This window comes from Pleurotus ostreatus (genome assembly GCF_014466165.1).
Source record: "Pleurotus ostreatus strain PC9 chromosome Unknown scaffold_2, whole genome shotgun sequence".
NCBI classification, from domain to species: domain Eukaryota; kingdom Fungi; phylum Basidiomycota; class Agaricomycetes; order Agaricales; family Pleurotaceae; genus Pleurotus; species Pleurotus ostreatus.
This window is the reverse complement of record NW_023503157.1, coordinates 1,530,066-1,543,931: the sequence shown is the minus strand read 5'-3', so window position 1 is coordinate 1,543,931 and position 13,866 is coordinate 1,530,066. Positions and strand designations below refer to the sequence as shown.

Genomic DNA, 13,866 nt, shown 5'->3' with positions numbered 1-13,866 from the left:
GTTATTCGTTTTGTCTTGCTCTTGCCTTTCATTCTCTTGCCTTTCATTTTCTCGAGTATATTACTAGAGTAATAGTCAACTTACATTCTTGTATCATCTTGTACAATTAATCTCACCGGTGAATGCCAGCCAAACCGATTCCGCACACCTAAATCCCTTCCTATTGATAAATAGACAGCATGTACTATGCAAGTGACTGCGATAAATAAGTAAATGCGAACGACGAACATGTTATATGTCCGTCAATGTGCCGGTATTGGGCTTTGATCTAGAGGAAGTTCATCGTCTTCACTGGCACTCTCTGGCTGCGGAATATATCTATGGTAACGTCCTGGTGCCTCCCCTATCTCTTCCAGATAACGCCTCAACATCTCGTTGCGATCGACAGGACGAACTTCATAGCCCTCTGAACCTCTACGCTTCCTGGGGAATTCTTGGTATGAACTCTCTGATTCGGATGATTCATATACATGTTCATCAGCGTTTGTATTTGACTGAGTTTGTGGATTCTGTCGTTTATGACGCCGTTGCAGAGCAGAGGTGCGTAGCTCAGAGTTATAGGGTTGAAGGCTTGGGTTGAGCGCGCCGTTCTCGTATGTCCAAGGAGATTCTGGAAGTTCGAATTGCCCGGCCCCGTCGTCGTCATTATCATCGTACTCTCTGGCGTCTGGGTCTTCCGGCGGCCAGACCATGGTAGTATCTACGAAGACGAGATTAGATCACTCGCTGCCCTGATAGACGCTAAACGAAGAAAAAGGAAAGATTGAGAAAAGGAAGATGAAAACAAAGTTCATCTCTTACACCCTATCCGACACTTGTTCTCAGGCGTACTTCCCAGACTCGTACTGCTCTCGCGCGCGCTTGGTGAATGTTGAGAGCTCGAGCCACTCACCCTCGTTCTCGGCAAGGTCGTACTTCAGCCCAGTGCCCGGCGTCACGGTCGGCCAGCACCACAACCATGGGTTAGTACCGAGTATGGACTCTAAGTTGCGACGTCGTCCTAGGTTCTGTAAGTGACTCAGACTCAGTATCAGCGGGATAGTATTAAGGAAAGGAACGAACGTAGGGGAATTTAACCTAGCAAATTGGTCAAGCTGTGTACTTGCAGGAAATTATTGCACTTACCTCGCGAATCTTTCCGCGGCGCACCATTGTAGCAGCTTTATCTTTCTCCCAACCCTCGATGGTGGTGGTATTTCGGAGAAGGGATATCAAATGGTAGATACTGCCAACAAAGGGTATCGTCAGACCTGCAACTCCTCAGGAATGAGAAGTGGTTGAATATGCACCTAAATCCTCCAACGCTGAGGAGAACGGGTACGCATGCGACATAATTCAAGATCATGAATATTAATTCTGACGCCGAGGGCTCGTCCTTATTAATAGACCCAACGGATTCGTCAATCATTGATCATTCGCCACGATGCGTGGCGCGGCTGACTCACCCATACGCGAACTCCCCAAGCAGACCGTACGCGACTGGTTACCATTGCAAGATGATACGAGCAGGCGAGGTCGACATAGAAGAGAAACCGAATGAAATGACCGTAATTGAAGTGGCCGACGCAGTTATTCACCCAGGGACAATGATGATCTTTATAAAGCGGGTTGTCATCATGCTGAACTTCTGTAGAGAAGGGGATTTGAAGTACCCATGCGCAAGATACACCTGTGGAACGTCAAGTAAGCTCCAGGAGTCAACACGTCGAGTGAACGAGTTCTTGCCGTTTACACTCTTTACAGTGGTGAGCCCTGGGGGGCTTGGGTTTCTCACAGAATCGACAATATCTCGGCTTTCCAGTGAGCTTCTTGACTTCATACCCGTCTTCCGTCGTGTCCGGTTTCTTGAATCACTTCAGTTCCACGTATCTCGGCGTCCGAAGTATATTACGCACCCAATTATCAGGTACGCCGCCTGGGTCCGTGGTTACAGTTAAGAAATAGTTCCAAAGGAGCATGCCGACTAAAAGACTGCAATAAACCGTGTCAATGACTCCGCCGGACGGCAAGTGCGTCGCTGCTTACTTGAATGGTACAAGTAATGTAAGGAGGTCGACCGAGACCTCACGGCCGTACCAGGGCCATATTATGAATATTTGCGAAGAGTATGCTATGAAGCAGATGAGACAGAGAACAAAATTGACGACAATCCGACCGAGAATAGGGTGCATCGAAAGCAAAGAGTGTGGGCAAAGGCAGGCCGTATTGAATATGTTACGCGGGCTCGCCGCGCTTGTGTGTCTGTGTTAGAATCAGACGGCAACGGCCTCTGACGCGACAAGTCGTATTCCTCCGCTCGTCCTTCCACATCCTCACAATGCACCGGCTCGGGGTACAGCGGATTGCGCGCAGAGGGCCGTGCTCGCAAACAGTCCGCCTGAATTCCACGTCCTCCACAGGACCCAAGGACGATGCGACTCCCCCTACAAAGGAGAATAGCTCTCACCCCCGGGTGTCTAGCTACCATGGACTTTCGATACGTGAGTTCTGGGACCTTTGTTGACCATTTACATTTACTGATTTTGTCGAATAGCTAGTCGCGAGGATGTCCTGAGAAATCCCAATGTTCACATGGCCTACCTACCATTTGCCGACAACTCCAGGTCTTTCAAACCGAGCATATCCTATTTGAAGAGCAGCTCTGGGAACTTGAGCTTCGCCCAGCGCTTGGCGCGTCAGCAATTGTCGCAAAAAGACCCGTCGACACCGAAAGACGGTCCAGTCTCGTTGAAGCCAAGTACGAACCGTCCCACACCACCCAAGAGAAACCCGACATCAACCAGCTCAACCAACGATCAGAGACCTCCCCAAAGGGATGAACGACCCCCTGCAATTACGCTCGCTGACGCTGAGAAATGGACAGTTCTGCTTCCAGCGCGTCAAAAGGCAGCTCTCGCGAAGGAAGCTCGCAACAAACAGCAATTGAGAGGGGGTAGTAGCGTATCCAGCTCAGACAATTCACGGAAGCCCAGCCGTTACGACGGAGTAGAGATATCGTCGACGAAACCCAGGGGTCCTGCAACTCCGAATCGTCAATCTCGTCCCCAGCGCTCCTCTAACGCGCCCGATGCACAACGCAAGCGTGATCGTCAGCGTCGCAAGCCCAGGCCCAAGGTTGACCAGGACGTTGCGCCGGTGAATTTCAATCCGTTGGCGCCTGTCACAGGCACGCTTGAAGAAGCAGACGCCGACAACGAGCCTGATGAATGGGATCCCGATGAGACTCCTCCTCTTCCCCCTCATGCTGCTGGTGCCACTGCACCCGATATCGTCGCCACGGATATCGTTTCTACGTTAAACCCCATTGGCACCTATGCCCAGCTTTCTTCGGCGTCAACCACTCTCAATCCTGCCGAAGCAGCACTCATGGAATCGACTGATCGAACTCAATGGGTATTGGAGACCATTGGTGGTGATTACTCGAAGTACGCACCTCAGGTGCCGTCGGATTTCGTTACAGCCCACGCGAACCTTGGTCCTTTGAAGCACTCACAACTTGTCCTCGCCCATCGCCGTGATGTATCGCTGGCTCAAAGGGGTGTTGTAGGTGACGTTGTGCGAGCGTCCGTTCAAGAGTAGGAACGCTGTCGTAGAGCAATTTAATAGACTCTTTTAGTTTTACAAAGTGACTGAAGATAATTTTATATGTGAGATGGACACGAAAGCAGGTAGTGGGTTTGTACACTAGTTGCGACTAAGATACAATTACTTTACAGAGAAAGGCTACTCCGGGGGAGATGCGGAAACACCAATTGTACTGTCCGGATGATGTTCTCCTGATAGTCCCTCAGATGACAGATGATTCCAATCATCGTTTACGCTTTGTGTATCTGTGACCCAATCTGGTAGCCCGAAGTCTCTAAGCTCATCTATCTCTGGCGGTACTTTGAATCCAAATGCCATATGATGCCTCTGGACCTTCCTCGCTCTGGGCATCTTCGAGGTGCGGATGGCGGTAAGCACGAGCGCGCTCCTGGTTTCATCTGGGTCGATGGTGATGGGCACCCGAGGTAGGAGGGGAGCAGAGATGGATTCAATAAGCGGAAGGGAGCCGCGCTGAGGGCTGGAAACGCGAGTTCTTCGACGTTTACGCGGAGGTCCATTAGGCACGACTGGTGCTGGAACCTCGGGTGCATGGGATCTAGCATCCTCCATGACAGCGATTTCAGGATTGGAGTAGGCAGGACTGGGAGCGCTGATGACCCGTATGTCGGACCCCCGAGTAGACGAGCGTTCAGCCTGAGCTCTTGAAGACACGGTGGGCGACGATGTCTCCGTATCTCGAGAACTGACGACAATGGGGGCGTCGTGTTTCGCCTTGTTCTTGACCGGCGAATGTGAGTTGGCTTTGGAAGGCCCTTTTGACGGCGGCTTCGGTATATTCTTTGCCCTGGCAGGAATGCGTAGTTTCAGTTTCTCAGCTTGCTTCTGTACTTTGGGAGGTGCTTCTTGTTCCTCTTCCTCCTCTGCTTCTTCCTCTTCCTCTTCCTCTTCCTCCTCTTCCTCCTCCTCTTCCTCCTCCTCCTCAGGCTCAGATTCAGACTCGACCTCTTCAATCTGTTCGTTCACGATTTCTGGCTCTGGTATGACGGTGACGGTCGCAGCTTTACCTGGCGGCTTCTTGTTTCTGTCAGGTGGTAAAAGGACGCGGTAGCGTTCTTCTAGCGACAGGGCAACATCAAGCATTTCCTTCCGGCGTCGTTCTCCTTCATTGTATGCAGCAGCGCCGTTGATGTGTGCGCCTGGAAACTCGTCTTCTTCGGCGTCACCGTTGGCCGAGTGTCCGGGAGGCGGGGTGAAGGTTGAAGCGGGTAGTGATAAAAAAGCCGCGCCGTCCATGGCACGCAGCTGGTCTATCCGCTCCTTCAGCTTATATTGCTCATGCTTGAGCTTCTCCTTCTCGCGCAAACGTTGCCGCTTTTCAAACGTCTCATATTTGCGATGTCGTTTCTCGTAAGCAGTATCGGAGGTATCTATTGTCGACTGCTTTTGAGGATGAATGTGTGTATGACGGGAACAATACAACAGAGGGGATTTATTACACCGTCAACTACAGCCGATACAGTTGAGAGAATGTAAGGACGCACATCTTCAACCCCTCGTGGACGAAACCGCCCTCCGACGCTAGCATCTTCGCTCAGCTGGGTATATTCGGGTGTTTGTATGGTCAACTGCTCCTTGTACGCCTTGATAACGTCTGGCCGGTCGAAATACCGTTCCCGAGCAGAAAGGTTGAGCTGTAGAAGACTCGTATTTGGTGCAGAGGAAGAGGTCGATGCCAATGGAACTTGGCTACTGTCCGTAGTCAGCAGAAATGGGGTGTTTGCGGGTATCAACGGTTCATTCTCAGCTAGTGAACAGAGAGCGCGATGAGCTTGGGGTGTTCCCGGTGAATAAGCAGAAGAGAGGAGCACCTTGTCGCTTGTACGTATCCAAAATCATCACGTCGACTTCACAGCTGCCGACGCCGGGCCCACCCCGACGTGACCTTGAGGGCAAGATACGCTTCTGGCGCGTCTGGGGCGCAGCGGATGTCTTACTCGACGAGGAGGCCATGTTTTCGAGTTGCGTCCAAGTTTCTTGGCACCTGCAAGTGTATCTTGTGGGTGGAGAGACAGCGCAAGAATTGAAGGGTAAATAGGTGCTTGAAGATGGTGGTGGCTCTGAAAGCCACGTCCCCGGTGGTCGATGTGGCCAACAATGAGCACTACTGGTAAAGGAGGCGAAGGTTTCACTGCTGCAGTGGTGGCCATCCCGCCAAACTTCCTTTTTTGGAAATTGTATTTGCGACCGCATAATTGGGTGATACATCATACAATCGACAATCGACACAGCTCTGGACTACTTTAAACTATACAGCTTATTATGGGATATATACTTTATTCAACGAAATTAGGCCGGTTCGACGACGAAATTTCATACGTAAATTTGGCGACACAGGCAGCGCAGGCAGCCGACTACCAGCGATAGAGAGCTATATTTTGTGGTTGAGTCAGGGATTCAGTGCGAAATTAATGTTGGATCGACGCACCTAGAGCCTTGCCTGCCTTCTTGCCCCCTGGTCGAAAATCCAGCCGTCTCTTTCCAAGACATTGATAGCATCTGTGATCATCTCTGCGGGAATGAGCACGTAGTCTGTGTTCCTACGCACCCGAATCAGTCATTAATGTCCATGCAGGAGAAAAACATACATACCACGTCGACATCGCAAAGACGGGGACCTGGGCCACTTTCAACGCGGCCGCAAGATCAGACAGAATCCCGGTCAAGGCTGCATTTCTGATAAGTTGATTGTGGATCATTCAGCCGACAGAAACGTACCAAAGTCCATCGGACCAGCTATCTTTATACACATCCACCCGGCATTTTGCTTGCAGTAGTCGGGCATGGTAGCGCTAGCCTCGCCCACTAGCGAGACCTCTTCGTTTGTTCTTGTCAGAGAGAAGAATCGGCCAGTATCGTCTGTGAGGTTCTTCAAGACGCATGGGGGTATCGCCTGCCCAGTTTCCAACTTGACGACAAAGAAACGGTCTGGTAGGACCTGCAAGTGGAGGGCTGGGCTGTTACGCGAGGGCTTTGTGGTCGACATGGATGCTTGCGAGACTCGGAGACGATTTTCTGGTGTGGAGTTTAATCGCCCTGGAGCCTTGCGTTACTTATAATAGAGTCCTGCATCAGCGGAGGTCCTGCTTCATTGCCTCTGGGAGATTTCGAAGCCGAGAAGATGTTTGAGGAAGAAAATCTGCAAGAGACAGAGGGAGGCGGTGCGGTGATAGTCGGTGTTAGATAATATTTGCAAAGTCACTTATACACATGTCGACAGCTAAATCCTCCTAAATCAAGACTGCTACTCTATGCACCCACGATAGTCAAGGTATAATCTTGCGAGTGGCTGGATCCCGTGAATACAGTGAATACAGTCGAGCCACTAGGTGTACCGTCACTGCCCCACGCCGTCGATCCACCCGAAGCGAGAAGGAGGTCGCTCCCTGACGTTACCTACGACGATTGAATAATTGTCAATTTGCCTCCATCGAGGCTATGTAGAGGAAGCCTCGCCACTTACAGCAGAGAAGGTCGTCGGGCTCACACCACTGCCGCAGCTAAAACTTCCACCACTGACACCGCAGTTCCCTTTCGACGAAGTCATCGTGAAACTCGAAGCTGTGCCCGTCAAGGTAAAAGTCGCCAGAGTCTGCGTGGACCAGGTACCCAAGGACAGTAGGCCACCGATTTGAGAACCAGATCTAATGGCGTGGATCGTAGCTTTGGCAGGTAATCCACCAGGGTTCTGAAGGGGAATGGATTCGGTCAATACGAAGACGCGGAAGTGCGTTTGAAACTAGGTACAGACCGAAGGCTACGATATCCGGAAATTTGATGGTTATCGTGCTGTAGTGTTAAAGCCGGAGAGTTAGACTCACCGGAGTAGTCTAAATAACTGTCAGTAACGCTCGTGTAGTCGCCGGGTCAACTATAGCTTACAGGAGTACCAGAGCCGCTCTTCGGGGGATACCTGATTCCACTAGATGGGCAGGAGCCGGCTTTCGGTGCGTCTACCAAATGGTCAGAACAATATATAGATCCCGGCGCGGGGCACCTACTTATCGGAACGAACGTGCCGTCAATAATGGAACCTCGAAGGTTGAAGTACCAACTGATCTGATTCAATGCACCAGAAGAGCAGTCCAATGCAGGTGTAAAGCCCTGCGTAAATAAAGCATTTGATCATTGAGACGGGATAAATGAGGTATGATTGTTGCGCACTCCAGAAGCAGTCTTGAGAGCTGATGTCAGGGTGGCTAATGTGAACGTCTGTGTAGTGCTAGGCCTAATTCCTTGGCCAGCAAGCCAGTCGAAAGTTGGGAGCGTCTATGGATCATTCGGATAAATTGTCACGGCGTTGGAGAGACGGTTTGCGTACTTTGTACAACTTGACAACAGTCTGGAAGAATGCTACTGCCTAACCAGACGTCAATCAGTCTGAGAAAACGTGCTGAAGCCATCCGACGCACCTCAGTACCTCTGACACTCCCGCTTGGTATACATGACGTGTGCAAGGTGCTTGAAGGCCGTCAATAAACGAGGAAATGATACAGTACCCATTCATACCTCATACAGGTGCCGTGGGTACTCCATTCGTGCTGGTACTGTGCGTAAACATGCAAATAGGCGTATCATACACCAAGCGCCACATACCGCCCAGAATTGTTCGTTCTGGCCATTGATATCCACCCAGTTCTACAAGGCATGACCCATTAAAAGGTGATAGGTGGATCAGAAGTGATGTACACACACCGTCTGCATGAAGGAGAGTGTATCGCTTGCGCCACCGGAGCTCAGAAGCTGACACGAAAGTGAGCTGCCTGAGGAAGCGAGTCGCAACGGGAAGCATACATACCGAAGCAATGTTCGTGTATGCACGGGAAGGATCGCAGTTCTGCTCAAAGGTCCCGTCGCAACTGAGATATTTCGTTAGCAAACCAGCGGGGTGATACTGATTCAGTTCGATTTCACTTGTCTGGCCATAGCCCTATGAATTCAAGACAAGATCAGTCGTCGTCAGATCTTGAAGATGATGTGATCCTCACCATGAATGGTCCACTTATCAGAAGGTCCAGTAGAAGGGTTGGTGTCCCAGAACTAATTCCGGGGTTACTACATTGGACGTGGATCGACGAGTGTACGATGGATATGATGTACCTGAGTTTGTAGGAGCAGTCCCTAGTAGACGGTGAAAAATGATGTGGGTGAATGGAAATGACGACAACGTACTCCAGGAGACTCGAAGCAGCAGAGGTTGGACACAGACGATGTGTTGTGACAAGACGCCGACCCCGTTGTCGAGCAGCTAGATGTCAGGGAATCTGCTCGTGTCGTCAAATCGAAAGGCTGGGAGAAGAATGGGGAAGCTAAGCTCGCGCTGGCTACAGCAGCAATTACGATCAAGCGGAGCATGGTGTGTTTCGTGAGCGGTAACAGTGGCTTGCTCCCAGCAAAGCCTTCTTATACCGGGCTATTTGAGGTTACTACCATCGCTCCTGGTCCAATCAGCGCACGGAAGCAGCTGAGCCCGGCCAGAAAGCGATAAGAATAGAGGAACCATAGCCTTCGTGAACTTCGTGCAGCATGGTTCGTACTGAGATCAGCATGTTCATGCTGCACTCTTGTCAGGTTGCCACGGGCGATGCCAATTATAAACCAGGCCATCCCCGGATGTAGAAAGTGGCATATGTCCTTGTTTGACATAAATATCAGAAAGGCCATACGAGAAGAAGAGATAAGGGGAACATACTTCTAGCATCAGCGGAATACACAGTACCCCGAACCCGGTCAGCGTGGTACCTCCACTGCCATGTGGCGCCCGTTCAAAGGCTGGTACATACCGATTAACGTTAGGAAGTGGAGAATCTCCGAACGTCGAACGTTCAAATGAACTCAAAATGGACATGAAGCATCAGGAACAAAAGAGGAGAGGTGGAATCGAAACACTTAGAGTGGATTTGGTACATAGGGGGTCACAGGGGCATCGAATCCTTATGCCTCGACTATACTTAACGTAAAGTCTGCATCCCTGCTGGAACCGGTAAATACTTTCATGGAGTCGGTATCACTTGGAGCAGCGTCGCTAGTCCACGCAGTTGACCCTCCTGAGGCGAGGAGAAGGTGGCCAGAAGAAGATATCTAGTTATCACAACGGACCATCAGGGGTAAACTCAATTGATCCCAACGGTATGATTACTCACGGCAGAAAATGGAGTCCCCTCGACGCGACTTCCGCAACTAAAGGCACCGTCGCGAACACCGCAGGCTCCTTTGGAGGAGCTCAACATAAATATTGAGGGCGTCCCACTCAAACTAAACGTTGCAAGCGTCTGAACAGACCAGGTTCCTGCAGACAGAAGGCCGCCAAGAGTCGCGTTGGACCGGACTGGAAGCGCGTGGACGGTAGCACGGGTGGGAAGGTCGCCCGAAGTCTAAACCGCACGTTCGTGAGGAAACATCTAACAATCTTGGAAGGTTAATACACACTGGTTTGGGTGGACTTGGACTCTGAATGGATCATCTGTTAGAGCAACCGAACTTGACGAAGTGCCGCTCAACTCACTGGCTTGGTCTAGAAAGGTGTACTTGAGATGGTTGGTACATCGTTGCATGAAAATGAGTACCCACCGGAGAAGGTGATCCGGGCGATTTGTGTTTCGGAGGATATTTTATACCATTTGATGGGCAGGATCCTTTCTTCGGAGCGTCTAGAGCCAATACTTAACCAAGGATAAAGTACGGGCAAGAAAGCTGTCTTACTAATGGGGAGAAAGACACCGTCGATGATAGATCCTTTTACATTGAAATACCAGCTGATCTGCTCTAGATTATGGCCTCTGCAATCAAGTTGAGGTGTAAAGCCCTAAGTGGGGCTTGTGAGCGGTAAACTAGTGAACACTTTGCGATGTAAGACCCACCCCTGAGGCCGTAGTAAGTGCCCCTGTGAGCGTCGCTAGAGTGAAGGTTTGGGAGGACGATGGTAAGATCCCTTGGCTCGAAAGCCATCCATATGTAGGGAGAGACTGAGTATGCGGATGAGAAATTGCTATCAAATAGATGACCTTGGCCCCGTACCTTGAAAAGGGCTACCACGGTCTTGAAAAACGCAACAGCCTGTAGCCAAAGATGTTATTCGCTGCATTTGCTGCGAATATAGAACATCTACCTCCGCGCCCCTGCTGCTTCCAGCTGGAAGGCATTTAGGCTCGAGAGTGCTAAGATTAGTGTGTAGCAATGCTCTTCGCGGACGTTTGTACGCGTGCTCACCTCATACAAGTACCGTGCTTGCTCCATTCATGCTGAACTCAAACCGTTCATACAACTTGAAGAGCCAAATAAAGGCACAACTTACTTCCCAGAAACGTTCGTTCTGACCATTGATGTCTACCCAGTACTTGTTGCAAGTAATCATCACCGCATTCCGAAAGTACAACGATAAAGACGTACTTGTCTGATGAACTCCAGGACATCGGCAGCCTCATTTTTGATAAGTAGCTGACACGTAACAATAAGTATGTGCATGGGTATATTTTCACCATTGTGGCGTACAGAGGGGATGCTTGTGTAGGCTCGCGATGGATCACAGTTTTGTTCAAACGAAGTGTCGCAACTGTAGGTTAGGAGATCAACTAGCGATTTATGCAAGATGGAAGCTACGCACTTATCTGGCCATAACCCTTGTGTATCCGATGAGAACTATGGCATCCCTAGGAGAAGCGAAATATAGTTTACCGTGAATAGTCCAGCTATCAGTAGGACCAGTCGGTGGTGCGGTGTCCCAAAACTAGTAGATACAGTGTCATTTCTTGCCCTTAGTCACAAAATAGTCGCTACACACCTGAGTCTGAAGTAACAAGCCCTAGAGTAGTGGATATGGCATGTAGTCTTGGGCACACGAAGACTCGAGCAACTTACTCCTGGTGCCTCAAAGCAGCAAAGATTCCTCTCAGCTGTGGAGTTGTGACAGGAAACAGGACTGTCGAAAGGACAACTCGAACTCAAGGCTAAAGTGTTCGTATCGCCAACAAAGCTGAGCGGTGTCTGGGGAGCAAGATATTTTTGGGCAGATGCTAAAGCCAGATGGACTGGGATAACAAGGAAGAGGTAGAACATAGCGGCTTGGGCGATGCTGCTCACTGACTAGGACTACTGAACCCCAAAGGCCTCCATAAAACCCTTTGAATTTGACGTCCGTAGACGACCGCACTTGGAGCGATCAACATGATCCCCGCCAAGGCACGGAACCGGGGAAAGTCCATTCAGCGATGTCAGGCAGAAGCAAACCACCGTGATACGCCCAAGATACGCCTAACCAAGTGGGACTCGTAGAATGGAATCACAAGTGCGTGCATAGAACTCGAACTCTATCCGCTAGGGGGATTGCCTTGATGGACTGTCCATTCATCCGACCAATTGGGAGTAGATTGATTCCTCCCATCACCCACGTTCATCGTCGTACCTTGCCCGGTTCCTTGCCCAAATGCCATGTGCTGTGTCTGCGGCGCCATATTCGGGTTGATACCAAACATGGAAGCGAATCGCGGGTTGATGTGCGGCTGAACATATGGTTGGAAGTTCGCAGCATTCGGGCCATAAGAAGGCTGAAGACCCCATGACACTGACGGATCCGATGGCGGCGGGGGAGGATAGCTAAATTGAGGGGAGACAGAGGGATCGTAATATGGTTGTGTTGGCCATGGTGCAATTGGGGAAGACGGGGATGGTGACAAGTCGGGCGGAGCGTTGTAAGGCCCGGGTCTAGGATTGCTGCGCCCAAAGTCCCCCCTTCCTCTTCTTGGTGCATCACCCCTTCCACGTCCCCTTCCACGTCCTCTTTGTGGCCGCCCATCGCGCCTGTCTCCACCTCGATTCGAAGGGCGCACCGGTCGGAATCTCGACTCGTCTGAACCAGCGTTGCGTGGTGGGGATATTTGTTGCTGCGAGGTGCTGGGACTCGGAGCAGCAGGTGGTATGTAAGCGTCGGCATAAGGATCGTCATCGTATGGCATGGGAGGGGGTCGGGAAGGGGCTGCGGTGAAATCGATATCATAGGGTGATTTCTCGGCGTACGCGTCTCCACTCATGTATCTCAAATCTTGATCTCGCATTTGAGAAGGACCTGGTGTCGAATGTCTCGAGGATGCGACCGACCCAGCACGACTGTCACTGCCCCATCTACGAATTCCACGGATAAATGAGGATAAGACAACCAACGAAATGCAAACCAGGACTCACTTTCTCTTCCGACGACTTTTAGCGGCAGCTTCAGCCTCGTCGTCGGAGTATTCCACTTCATGGTCAGCAGGCTCCTCGTCGAATAGGTTGCTTGCGTCGCTCCCTTTTAGATGTTTGATGTCGCGTACAAATACGAATTTACTGCGTGAAGGTACATGGAAGACTTCTCGCCCTGTCTTGACCTTTTCCTGGTTCAGGGGATATTTTTGGTTGAATTTCACCTGATAGAATGGCTGAGAGGTGGGACCAAAGGTCTCGTAAACCTACAGGAAGGTGAGATGGCCATTTGGAAAGAGATTCAAGCAACGCACATAGCCCAGAACTTTCCTATCCTCAAACACCAGCAACGTATCCGAGTCCAACGCGCTTTCTGAGCCCCTGTTTGCGTTCGTAGATGCTTCGCCCTTGACGATGACTGCCTTGTTATCGAGAATCGCCATGACCTCGCCCACTTTCTCCATATGTTCGTGTTCACCGATTTCCTCTGCATCGGGGATATTGATATCTGCGTCCACAATCTCATTTTTGGTCTGGGGGACAGCGCCAGGAGCAAGTGCACCGTCGTTCTCGTCGTCGTCTTCCACGTCGAGCTCTGGTGCTTTCGAGTGGTCCCCCTTCTGAGCAGGGTCGTCCCCGATATCTGAGTCCGACTCCGAGTCAACGCTAGATTCGGAATCGGAGGAGGGGACAGAGCTAATGCGATATATGAGCTCGCGAATAGTTTGAATGGTAGCGTCGCACGTACGTACCCCTTTCCATCCTCCGCATCGTCATCAACGTTCAGTAAGTCAGAGACCACTTCAATCTCCTCTGCATCGTCCTTCTCAGTCGAATCCTCCACACGCTCATCCTCGTCTGACGAAGACGATATATCATCATCCTCAACGGCAATTTGTTTCTTGATTTCCGTGTGTGGGACCACAGGAGTAAGCTGATCTGCAATGAGGTCGTGGATCAGAAGGAGATCCTGAGGCGTGGTGGTCGGGGCCTTGAACTGGCTGGAATCCATGATCACCGTAAATGCAAAGCGCGAAGAAGGTTGCTCCCAAATTTTTTGATCGGTCCGCATTACGTAACGCGACATAG

General features: G+C 50.8%; 7 protein-coding genes across 7 annotated transcripts; 1 reads left to right on the top strand and 6 right to left on the bottom strand.

The window, feature by feature from the left end:
• Positions 1-242: 242 nt before the first annotated feature.
• PFA4 (Palmitoyltransferase) lies at positions 243-2,171 on the bottom strand (the record flags this gene model as incomplete). The annotated part of the gene is made up of 8 exons (XM_036772908.1): positions 243-700; positions 893-1,007; positions 1,126-1,225; positions 1,290-1,375; positions 1,446-1,619; positions 1,716-1,844; positions 1,896-1,971; positions 2,026-2,171. 8 exons carry the CDS (start codon positions 2,169-2,171, stop codon positions 243-245), a joined length of 1,284 nt encoding a protein of 427 aa, XP_036634381.1.
• A 146-nt stretch (positions 2,172-2,317) lies between these two features.
• PC9H_003314 (uncharacterized protein) lies at positions 2,318-3,579 on the top strand (the record flags this gene model as incomplete). The annotated part of the gene is made up of 2 exons (XM_036772907.1): positions 2,318-2,480; positions 2,534-3,579. The coding sequence occupies 2 exons, from the start codon at positions 2,318-2,320 to the stop codon at positions 3,577-3,579; spliced, it is 1,209 nt and encodes a 402-aa protein (XP_036634380.1).
• A 144-nt stretch (positions 3,580-3,723) lies between these two features.
• On the bottom strand, positions 3,724-5,556 carry PC9H_003313 (uncharacterized protein; the record flags this gene model as incomplete). The annotated part of the gene is made up of 3 exons (XM_036772906.1): positions 3,724-4,986; positions 5,088-5,292; positions 5,489-5,556. 3 exons carry the CDS (start codon positions 5,554-5,556, stop codon positions 3,724-3,726), a joined length of 1,536 nt encoding a protein of 511 aa, XP_036634379.1.
• A 475-nt stretch (positions 5,557-6,031) lies between these two features.
• On the bottom strand, positions 6,032-6,589 carry PC9H_003312 (uncharacterized protein; the record flags this gene model as incomplete). The annotated part of the gene is made up of 3 exons (XM_036772905.1): positions 6,032-6,143; positions 6,196-6,271; positions 6,322-6,589. The coding sequence occupies 3 exons, from the start codon at positions 6,587-6,589 to the stop codon at positions 6,032-6,034; spliced, it is 456 nt and encodes a 151-aa protein (XP_036634378.1).
• Positions 6,590-6,852: 263 nt separating this feature from the next.
• Positions 6,853-8,958, bottom strand: RNY1_3 (ribonuclease T2-like; the record flags this gene model as incomplete). The annotated part of the gene is made up of 15 exons (XM_036772904.1): positions 6,853-6,999; positions 7,067-7,291; positions 7,486-7,556; positions 7,605-7,707; positions 7,768-7,872; positions 7,925-7,963; positions 8,016-8,064; positions 8,113-8,144; positions 8,200-8,241; positions 8,299-8,346; positions 8,402-8,462; positions 8,518-8,533; positions 8,592-8,643; positions 8,704-8,724; positions 8,776-8,958. The coding sequence occupies 15 exons, from the start codon at positions 8,956-8,958 to the stop codon at positions 6,853-6,855; spliced, it is 1,194 nt and encodes a 397-aa protein (XP_036634377.1).
• A 1,410-nt stretch (positions 8,959-10,368) lies between these two features.
• On the bottom strand, positions 10,369-11,658 carry RNY1_2 (ribonuclease T2-like; the record flags this gene model as incomplete). The annotated part of the gene is made up of 11 exons (XM_036772903.1): positions 10,369-10,408; positions 10,460-10,568; positions 10,621-10,760; positions 10,813-10,844; positions 10,898-10,939; positions 10,993-11,040; positions 11,095-11,155; positions 11,207-11,222; positions 11,278-11,329; positions 11,384-11,404; positions 11,461-11,658. The coding sequence occupies 11 exons, from the start codon at positions 11,656-11,658 to the stop codon at positions 10,369-10,371; spliced, it is 759 nt and encodes a 252-aa protein (XP_036634376.1).
• A 251-nt stretch (positions 11,659-11,909) lies between these two features.
• On the bottom strand, positions 11,910-13,864 carry PC9H_003309 (uncharacterized protein; the record flags this gene model as incomplete). The annotated part of the gene is made up of 4 exons (XM_036772902.1): positions 11,910-12,720; positions 12,781-13,043; positions 13,092-13,473; positions 13,530-13,864. 4 exons carry the CDS (start codon positions 13,862-13,864, stop codon positions 11,910-11,912), a joined length of 1,791 nt encoding a protein of 596 aa, XP_036634375.1.
• Positions 13,865-13,866: the final 2 nt, after the last annotated feature.